The sequence below is a fragment of the Girardinichthys multiradiatus genome, chromosome 14 (genome assembly GCF_021462225.1).
Source record: "Girardinichthys multiradiatus isolate DD_20200921_A chromosome 14, DD_fGirMul_XY1, whole genome shotgun sequence".
Taxonomy (NCBI): domain Eukaryota; kingdom Metazoa; phylum Chordata; class Actinopteri; order Cyprinodontiformes; family Goodeidae; genus Girardinichthys; species Girardinichthys multiradiatus.
Window position 1 is genome coordinate 5,599,199 of NC_061807.1, and position 10,816 is coordinate 5,610,014.

Genomic DNA, 10,816 nt, shown 5'->3' on the forward strand with positions numbered 1-10,816 from the left:
CCCGGAGGAGCTGGAGGAGGTGTCTGGGGAGAGGGACCTCTGCTGAGTTTGCTGCCCCTGCGACCCGGTCCCGGATAAGCGGAAGACGACGAGTACAAGTACGAGTACTTTTAGTCAATGGTTCGATGATACAGTGACATTTAATTTGATTTTGGCTAATAATTATTGGTAATCAACTACAGTTACTGATTATGATTATAAACGGTTACTAGCAACTAAATGATTGCAAATCCACAACAAGTTTGAATATACAACTGTTTCTGGTGATTTTGCGTAATATTAAATTTTTCTTAACAATTAATTAATTATAATTATATCTATTGGCTGTGGATGATTTTGGTAAGGAATTATAAATGATACATTTTGATTATAATTTTAATAAATAATCATAATGCACAACATTTCAGTCTCAACTGGAAGCTAACGAGCTTCAATCAATGGGATCAGCTGTCAATGCAGATCTATAACTGTGTAAAATCAACCAATCAACAGCGTGAAAATGTTTAAATGTGTTTAATCAAGTAAAAAGGGGGCGGGGTCAGGGTGCTTCTGTTTCTATGACTGATTTATTTGTAGCTTTAAATAAAGAAAACCTTCATTTGTATGTTAGACAGAAGGAAGAACCAACCTCACATTTATATTTCCAGGAAGAAGGCGGGCTTTATTCTGAGGCCCCAACAGGAAACAAACAGTGGTCAGATGGTGAAGTGGCACCATGATGGAAACATCTCTACAACATCTGCTCTGTAAGTACAAAACCTGTTGTTTAAGCAAAGTAACTTTACTGTCTGCTCTGTTCTAACCTGAGTCAAAGGGTTAGGATGAAAGGTCCGACTGAATTCAGATGAAAGAACTTCTACACATCAAGCAGGAAGAAAAGTTACTTTACTTCCCTCTTTTGTAGCTCTTAGTAACACAGCAGTGGCTTTCAGGCACAGACCTCAGATCTACTGAAAATACTGAAAATGACTGATGTGAAATGACAGAATAATGATGTAGGAGCCGATGAACAAGAGAATAAACTGTGGAAACTCATTTAGATTAAAAGAGCAAAGTCTGAATAAAGTCACTTTTATTTGAGTAAATAAATGCAGATGTAATGAAGATCAGTTTGATGAATAAATGTGTTTTAGGAGGATAAAATGTCTGGGATTGTAAAGTTCTCCTGAACTTTTCTATGTTCAACTGTAACCAATAAGTTTCATTTCTCTTCAGTTTCCTGTTTGCTGGTTTGCTGCATAAATAATGAAGGTTGGTTCACTTCTATCACCATTAAACTCAATTCATAATATTATTATTTAAATTAATGTTTGGAGGAGAAATATAAAATGTAAACAGAAGGATTCTAACTTTTAACCATAAAATTATTTTGACAATAAATAGAAATTAATGTAATTTTACATTCCAGTCCTCCCAGCTGGTCTGACTGTGAGTCCCAGCAGATCTCAGTTCTTTAAAGGAGACTCTGTGTCTCTGAGCTGTGAGGAGGACAACATCTCTGCTGGATGGACTGTGAGGAGAAACACAACCAAAGAAACCAGAACTCAATGTGGAACAGACTGGGGAGAACCAGCTGGTTCTACCTGTACCATCAGCAGCTTGTACCCATTAGACACTGGAGTGTACTGGTGTGAGTCCAGAGAGGGAGCAGCCAGCAGCAGCATCAACCTCACTGTCTCTGGTAAGATCAGACTGTGGAGTTAGTGTTGATGAAGCTGTGTGGAAATGGATGAAATGCTGTAGTTTGTCTCTGTGTTGAGGTGGATCAGTGATCCTGCAGAGTCCTGTCCTCCCTGTGATGGAGGGAGATGACGTCACTCTGAGCTGTCAAACAAAGACTCCCTCCAACCTCCAAGCTGCTTTCATTAAAGATGGCTCCCTCATCAGGACTGAGCCTGCAGGTCACATGACCCTCCACCATGTGACCAGCTCTGATGAAGGTCTCTACAAGTGTTTCATCAGTGGTGATGGAGAGTCTCCATCCAGCTGGATCTCTGTCTCAGGTCAGCAGCTTCTTCTCATTTTTAAACTGCATTAGTCCAGAGGTAACTGACCAGGTTTGATTCTGTCTGCAGAAAAACCTTCAACCACCACTGCTACTGACGTCACTGTAGCTCCTCCCCCTATCTCAGACCCCTCTGGTCTTGTGTTGAGGGTGGTCTGCCACCTGGTGGTGTTCTGTCCATACTTCATCTCCACTCTCCTCATGGTGTCTTTGTATCGACAAAGATCCACAGGTGAGACAATCTCTGATCAACCAATCAGATTCTGCTGTGACTGAGATTATAAATATATGGTGTTAATCTATATTATATATATATTCTGACTGCAGGTAGAGACCGTCCTGTCTCCATGGTGATAAACGAGACTGAGCAGGGATTGGATGAAAACTATGATGACATCATGACTGTCGTCACAACAGAGCATCACTTCTGAAATGATTTTGTCTCTTTGAATCAGAAATTATTAAAACTAACGAGGAAACTTGAATATTGAGCTTTTTATTTGAACTTCTCCTGATTTATTTTTTTGTTCATGTTTTAACAAGGTAATAAATCTATTTTTAAACTGAATTTGTTTTTGTGATAAATTTTGAGTAAATATTTCCCAATAGTAATTCATAAACTCATTTTACAATATTTCAAACAAAATCTAGAAAATGGAAAATTAGTTCACGTTGCAGCTGGTGAACTATGAACAGTAGCGTACCCTACTCGAGGATTTCCCCCTTGTCTCTTTCGTGGTTTTCCCACTCGCCAGGCTGCATGGAGGCCTCCACGTCACATTTCTGACCACTGCCCAGATTTTTGGTCCCCCAGGGGTCAGAGCAACCCCGGGTGCAGTTCTTTTTGGTGCCTGCGGTGACATCTGCCCCACTTTGTACTAGGATTAGGGAGGGTTAAAGCCATTACTGGTTTTACAGCTACAATCAGAAACATTGTTCTGAATTTCCAGGTTTACTGGTGGTTCCTAGAGTCTCTAGAAGTAGAATGGGAGGCAGATCCTTTAGTTATCAGACTCCTCTCCTGTGGAACCAGCTCCCAGTTTTAGTCCGTGAGGCAGACACCCTGTCTACTTTTAAGGCTAGGCTTAAAACTTTCCTTTTTGATAAAGCTTATAGTTAGAGTGGCTTAGTTTATCCTGAACTTTCATTATTTTTTACCTCTGTCTTCTTCCCTCCCTGTTGGTTGGAGTAAGGGGGAGTCAGGTTTAGCCTAAACCAGCTCAGTTATGGTTGAGGTGCAAACACACCCTCCATTTCTGCTACCTGTATGACCCCCTCTCTTTTCCAATGGTTATAATCAGTCTGACAGAGAGAGGTATCCCAATCCTTATGGTTTTTAGTATAACAATGACCATCAGTGGGACCCTTTGTGGGGTTCCTTGAGACGACATTGTTGTAAATAAGTGCAGTTTAACTAAATAATCTGAACTGAAACTATCTGTGTAGTTATGCTGCTATAGGCTTAGGCTGCTGGAGGACATGACCACTTTCACCCTCTTCGCAACATTCTCAAACTACTCTCCAATTTTGCATTGTTTGCTGTTATTTCAGCTTTTAACTTTGTTCTCTCTTTTCTCTTCCTAGAAGCTACACCTGGCCTGGCTCTGTGTCTACCTGTGACACCTTTCTGGAGAGGGGCATCGTCCAAGCTTCTGCTGGCAACAACTTAATGCTCACCTTCTACCGATGATCCACATGGCCCTGTCTTTTAGTGTTTAACCCTTTCTCTCTCCTAGACATGGCTACTGACTGAGCTTCTACTGTAACAAACTCTATGTGCTCTCTTTCAGACTCTAACCTTGAAAACTGGCTCAGAGTTTATCTGTTCTTTCTTTCTAGGTGAAAAGACTAAAGGAGCTACATCCATTAACATTTACTTTTCCTTCCCATAGAAAGTACTCCTGGATCAGTGCTTCTTTGTTCTCTTTGTGTCTCTGCTCTGTTCTCTCAAACCCCCAGTCGGTCGTGGCAGATGGCCACTCACACTGAGCCTGGTTCTGGTTCTGCTGGAGGTTTCTTCCTGTTAAAAGGGAGTTTTTCCTCTCCACTGTCGCTACATGCATGCTCAGTATGAGGGATTGCTGCAAAGTCAACGCCAGTGACTGTCCACTGTCTCTACATGCTCATCCAGGAGGAGTGAATGCTACAAGTCACTGACTGGATGCAATCTGCTGGGTTTCCTTAGACAGAAAAACTTTTTATCCAATTTGAATAAATAACTGAATCTGACTGAACTGTTCAATGGTTACGATTAATTGGAATGTATGAACCTGACTGTTGTGAAGAGCCTTGAGACATGTGTTGTGAATTGGCGCTATATAAATTAAACTGAATTGAATATAAAAACTATATTAAACAGTAAATTCTGACCCGCTTCATTTCCCTCTAGGTGGTCCAGAAGGTGGAGAGGACAGCATTACTTTGTGACGTCAACATCTCCCATCATCAGCGACAGAAAATCAAGTCCAACAAAGGTAAGATTGGGTTTATTTTCTGGTTTTGTAGCTTTTTTCTGATGTTTTCTTGTTTAATCACTCAGTTGGTGAACAGCTGGATCAGATAATCAATTATTGAGACATTGTTTGGTGGCCATGTTGATCCTTGATCTCTTCTCTGACATCTAATTATTTTACTGAGGTTATCTTCCTGTTTTGGAGACCATGTCTCTAAATGTAAACTTGTCATGACAAGCCTTTGTATTTTCTTTATTTACCTTGTCTGGTCTTTTTTTTTCCTTGTTTCCAGCAGACTAGCCCACACCTGGTCCATTTGTTCGTTGGTTCCCCATGCATTTCCAGTTTTTATTTAGTTCCTTAGTTGCCTTAGTTCACCGCTAGTTCGTTGTTAGATCCTGTCTGGCTCCTGGAGTACCACCAAGAAAGTTATGTTTTTGTCAGCGCTGGTTTGTCTGTCGTCTGTTTACAAAATAAATCAAAACTATTTAAACTTATTTTGATTACATTTTCAGCAAAGGTGCATATTAGAACAGATCATTAGCTCCTTCTGGATCCAGCAGGATTTTAAGGGTTTTTTAATTTATTTTTTTATCATTGCCAGACATTGTGCAAGAACTCTGAGTTCCTACATAGTTTGTGACATCAGCAGCTGATATGGAGGGGCCTTGGTGGCGGTCTGTTCTCTCAGAGTGCTCCTCTAGTTGATGCATTTATTCAGTATCTAATCTCCATTAGTCTTTAGTTGGTTGATATTTGAGCAGATCACACTTAAAGTTGCATCCTCTGTGCTGCAGATTGTGCTGCAGTTTGTGGTTTTTCTGATAACTGAGACACTGATCGTTTGGCTTCCTGTTTCGGTGTTTCTACTAAATGTGGAGCCACTCATTTATCAACAAAAAACATGAAGTGAAACACATGGTCTTTTATAAAAAGAAAAAACTTCCCTTTCTGGTTCTTGTATTATAGTTTCACTAAACTTATCTTTGAGTTTATAATATAAACATGAATATTTTCTTCTATTTCATTCATATTTTATGGGATCCAGAATGTCAAAATATTAAGAGGTAATAACTGAAGTATCTTCAAATTTTTACAACTACTTTGCTCCCCTATTTGCTGTATTTTTGCACAGGATTCATGAGCACGAGAGCACCAAGCATGTGTGAAAGCAACACATCAGTTAAACCCAGAAGATGAGGAATTTACACCTTCTTTGTCAGGTGGGGTGTAGCGGAGGACCACAGAATGCAGACGGACAGGCATCTTAACCGTAAGTAAAACAAGATTTATTTTAAGGAGTACAAATAATTCGAAGTTTGAGGCAGGAACAAACCGTTAACAGCCAAAGACAAAAAACAGAAGTGATGTTTCTGTGATGAGTAAACAGAATGTTTGTGTATATATGGAGCTTGGTACAGGGTAAAAGAGAATGACTGATTACCTGATGCAGATGGACCAAATAAAGCTGATTGCATTGGTAGGGAGAGGCAGGGAGAACAAAATGTGACTGGAGCAAACAAATCAAATAATAAAAATTAATCGGGAGAAAACATAACGTACAGAACATAAACTAGAAAACAATAATCAGAAACTAAAGCACAACCAGGGAAAAATAATAAAAAGAAACCACAACAGACTGGGAATAGGAATAAATAAAACCCAAGCACCTTCAAATCATGACATTTTAAGTTGCAGTTTCTCTCTTTCATCTACAAACAGCAGTAGAGGCTGCAGAGTTATTAATAATTTAACTTACAGAGAACTCCACTTCCTTACCTGATGAAGATGTTTCTCAAAGACAAATTTATTAAGACCAGGACTGAGGACCCAAAATTTCACCCAGACACAAGGTAAAAGTTAAGATTTATTTCGGTCCTGGAAACAGACCCACCCGTAACCACCAATCAGCTTCAAGGAATCATTAGGGTCAGAGAAGTGAGTTAGAGGCTTGGTAAAACTCTGATTAATGTGGAAGTCAGAAAAGCCACTAACCTTCTCAGATTTCGTGTAAGAATGGGGACCAGGAAGTGGCTCCTCAGTGGGAAGGTGGTTGATCAAGAAACAATCCAGAATGTCTGTGCAGCGGGGTCCAGCTGACTGATGTCGATTTGCCAACTGATCCAAAATCACCAGCTGGTAAGTGGAAGCTGAAGCTGGAGCTGGGTGAGTTGCGACAGGCCACTTGACAGGGGATAGGGCGGAAACAGGGCATGGAGGAGAGGCAGGCAGGCTCAGGCAGACAGATCCAAGGACTGGGCAAAGGCATAAATCCAGGGGGAAAAACAGAGACGAAATCCAAGGCTAGAGATGTCCGAAATGAGTCAGGCAGGAGGGAGAAATCTGTGAAACAAGACGAGGTCAGGAAACGTGATCAGGTACGTAAAAACGCTAGATATTCTTCTTCTTCTGTGTTGTTTTTTGGCAGTTGGCAAATAACTTGAAGATGTGCATTACCGCCACCGACTGGTATGGAGTGTGGTTCTTCATGGTTTTAAATCTTATTTACTATTACAACAATCAAATTTTATTTATTAATTTAGTGCTTTTGAAAAATCTAATTATAATTTGAATATGTTTGCTACCTAAACTTCTTTGCAAAGTATCTCTCAATATAAAATTTTCTTTAATACCTACAAATTCTCTCCTTAAAATTGTTCTTTCTTGTTCATATTTCTGACACTTCAATATTACATGTTCTATTGTTTCCTCCTCTCCACAATAATCACATTTTCCTGTATTATGTTTCTTTATCTTGAACAATGTAGAATTAAGTCCTGTATGTCCTAGTCTTAATCTTGTAATTAATCTTTCCTTTTTTCTACTCCTTCTTCCTGTTCTTACTTCTCCTACTATCTTGTTGATTCTGTAAAACCATCTTCCTTTCTTTTCTTCATCCCACCTTTTTTGCCACTCTTTCCTGATTCTCTGTTTAATTATATTTCTTGCCTCTGACCTACTAATATTTATTATAAAGCTAATGTTTTGTGTTGCCTTCTTTGCCATCCTGTCCGCCTTCTCATTCCCTCCAACTCCTACATGTGCTGGTACCCATAAAAACACTAATATTAATCCCATTCTTTGTATTCTAAATAAAGTAAGTTTTATTTCCAACAAAATGTCTGGTCTACCCTCTGAATGATTATGTTTTAAACTTAATAATGCTGAACTTGAGTCTGAACAAATGATTGTTTTTAATGGTTTTATATCCTCCACCCACTGCACTGCTAACAATATGGCTAATAATTCTCCTGAATATACTGATAATCCATCTGTAATTCTTTTTCCTACTTTTATTTTAAATTCTGGTATTACAAATGCTACTCCTATTTTTTCATCTGTTTTTGATGCGTCTGTGTAAATCTGGACATAATGATAGTAATTGTTTATATATTCTTGTATTATACTTGAATCTAATCTACATTTTGGATCCTTTTTCTTTTCCATCAACACCATATCCACCACTGCTTCTGGTAACAGCCACGGTGGCACTACTGGCAAAGGCAACATTAAACTTATTTCTTTTTCATATATTTGAAATTTTTCTGCTATATTATTGATAATCCAACCAAAACTCTTAACTTGTTTTTTTTCTTTTTCCCAGCATGGTTTTAAAATATCACGTGTGGGATGATCTGGATTATTGCTTTGTAAATTTATCCAGTAATTTATTGCTAACTGTTTCCTTCTTAGATCTAATGGCATCTCTCCCATCTCTACCTGAAGTGCTGCTATTGGACTGGTTCTGATTGCTCCTGTACAAATTCTTAAAGCTTGATGTTGTATATTGTCTAATTTTATAAGATGAGTGTTTGCTGCTGATCCATAAATTATATTTCCATAATCAATATTTGATCTAATTAATCCTGTATAAATTCTTTTTAATGATGTTCGATCTGCTCCCCAATCAATACCAGCCATACATCTCATAATGTTTAATATTTTTTTGCATTTATCTATGATTCTTTCTATATGTACTTTCCATATAATTTTTTCATCAAACCATATACCTAAAAATTTTATATTTTTTACTTGTTCTAAAACTTGATTGTATAATTTTAGTTTTATATTTTCTCTTTTCCTTTTCTGTGTAAACACCATTAGTTTTGTTTTTTCCACTGAGAATTTAAATCCCCATTGATTTGCCCATTGTTCTATTCTAATAATCTCATCCTGTATTTTCTTTTCAATAAATTTGATATTACGACCCCTTTTCCATATAACTCCATCATCTGCAAATAGTGAGCAACCGACGTCCTTACCAATATTTTTAAATACATCATTTATCATTATAGAAAACAATAAAGGACTTATAATACTTCCTTGAGGAGTACCATTATCTATTATATATTTTCCTGACAATTCTTGACCAATTCTTACTTGTATTGTTCTATTTGATAAAAAATCTTTAATCCAGTTAAACATTTTTCCAGTAATACCCATTTTATGTAATTTAATTAATAATCCTTCTACCCACATCATGTCATATGCTTTTTCTATATCAAAAAATACAGCTACTACATTTTCTTTGTTTATTTGTGCTCTCCTAATTTCATATTCTAAACATAATGCAGAGTCATTTGTGCTTCTCCCTTTTCTAAACCCATTTTGATTTCTAGATATATATCCATTAATATTTAAATAATATGTTAATCTATTATTAATCATTTTTTCCATTATTTCACATATATTTGATGTTAATGCGATCGGTCTATAATTGTCTGGTTTTGTGTTATCTTTTCCTGGTTTAGCTATTGGAATAATTATTGCTTCCTTCCAGCTCTGTGGCAGCTCTCCCTCCTCCCAGACTTTATTGTATAATTCTAATATTTTGTCTTTTGCTTTGTCATTAAGATGTTCTATCATCGTATAGTAAATTTGATCTTTTCCAGGTGATGTATTTTTTGTTTTCCTGGTTACAAAGTTAAATTCTCCTTTTGTAAATGGTTCATTTATTAATTTATTTGTATCTACATTATTTTGCATTAATTCTTTATATTTCATCTTTGTGATTTCCCTACCTTTCTTTCCCTCTTCACTAATATTATTTGAACTATGAATTTTACTAAATGTTTTAGCTAATATTTCTGCTTTTTCTTTATCTTCCGTTATAGTTATATTATCTATTTTTAATATAGGATATCCATATTCTTTTCTAATACCCTTCATTCTTTTAATCGTTTTCCAAATTTGATCAATTTTTGTTTCTCTCCCTACGGTATTACAAAAGTTTCTCCAATATTCTCTTTTTGTATGTTTAATGATCTTTCTTACCTTTGCCTGCTTTCTTTTGTACTCAATTAAATTCTGATAAATTGGGTTACTTTTTAACATTTTAAATGCTTTATTTCTTAATTTTATTACTTCACTACATTCTTTTGTCCACCATGGCACAATTTTTTTATCGTTCTTTCTTCCTCCTTTTTTTATTGATTCTTCTGCAGCCTGTAATATTTTTTTACAGATATTTATATTTAAACTATTTATATCAATTGACTCATCTATTTCTTCCAATTTCTTTTGACTTAAATATTTAAATTTTTCCCAATCAGCCTTATTAAAGTTCCATCTTTTATATAATCCTGTATTCCTGTTATTTATTAATATTCCTGTTATGATTTTAATGGGGTAATGATCACTACCTACTGTTGTATCTTTGTCAATGTCCCACTCACAGTTATTAGCTAAACAATTTGATACTATTGTTAAATCAATCACAGATTCTGTACCTGTTTTTACATTAATTCTTGTTCCTTTTCCATCATTTATACATACCAAATTTTTTATTTCCATTATTTCTTCAATAACTTGTCCATTTTTATCATTACATTTTCCCCATAATGTGCTGTTAGCATTAAAATCTCCACACCAGATTACTTTTCCTTCTAAGTATCCCATTAATTCATCCATCAACTCAAATGATAATATTTTACATGGATTATAAAAATTTATTATTTTACACTTTTCCTTTTTATTGTAAATTTCAACTACTATATATTCTAACTCTTTGCCTTTTCCTAATATCTGATATTGTATCCCTTCTTTTATAAATATTCCACATCCTCCTCCACTTCCTTCTTGTCTATCTCTTCTGATACTATTATACCCTTTAAACACAAAATCTAGGTTTGGTTTTAACCACGTCTCCTGTATACATATAATTTCTGGTTTTTCTTCAATTCCATCTATATACCCTTTAAATTCCTGTCCATTAGCGATTAAACTTCTTGCATTTCACTGTAATATTATCATATATTTCTATCAGCTGGGGTTCCTCCTTGCCTTCCATCTGTTTCCAACTTTTTATTAATGTTTTCCCAAGATCCTTCTTTAAACCTTAAGAACTTTTCTGCTCCTC

At 36.3% G+C, this 10,816-nt stretch overlaps 1 protein-coding gene across 1 annotated transcript; it reads left to right on the top strand.

The window, feature by feature from the left end:
* Positions 1–542: 542 nt before the first annotated feature.
* On the top strand, positions 543–2,502 carry LOC124881196 (Fc receptor-like protein 5). The gene is made up of 6 exons (XM_047386723.1): positions 543–746; positions 1,216–1,251; positions 1,409–1,681; positions 1,761–2,003; positions 2,076–2,237; positions 2,333–2,502. The coding sequence occupies exons 1-6, from the start codon at positions 716–718 to the stop codon at positions 2,434–2,436; spliced, it is 849 nt and encodes a 282-aa protein (XP_047242679.1). The 5' UTR covers positions 543–715; the 3' UTR covers positions 2,437–2,502.
* The last annotated feature ends 8,314 nt before the right edge of the window (positions 2,503–10,816 follow it).

What these genes read in the sequence shown, in the direction of transcription:
- LOC124881196 (XM_047386723.1), top strand. Translation starts at nt 716, where the DNA reads ATGATGGAAACATCTCTACAACATCTGCTCT. An exon ending in ATCTCTACAACATCTGCTCT is followed by an intron (nt 747 to 1,215) that starts GTAAGTACAAAA and finishes ATTTCTCTTCAG; the next exon opens with TTTCCTGTTTGCTGGTTTGC. An exon ending in GTATCGACAAAGATCCACAG is followed by an intron (nt 2,238 to 2,332) that starts GTGAGACAATCT and finishes TTCTGACTGCAG; the next exon opens with GTAGAGACCGTCCTGTCTCC.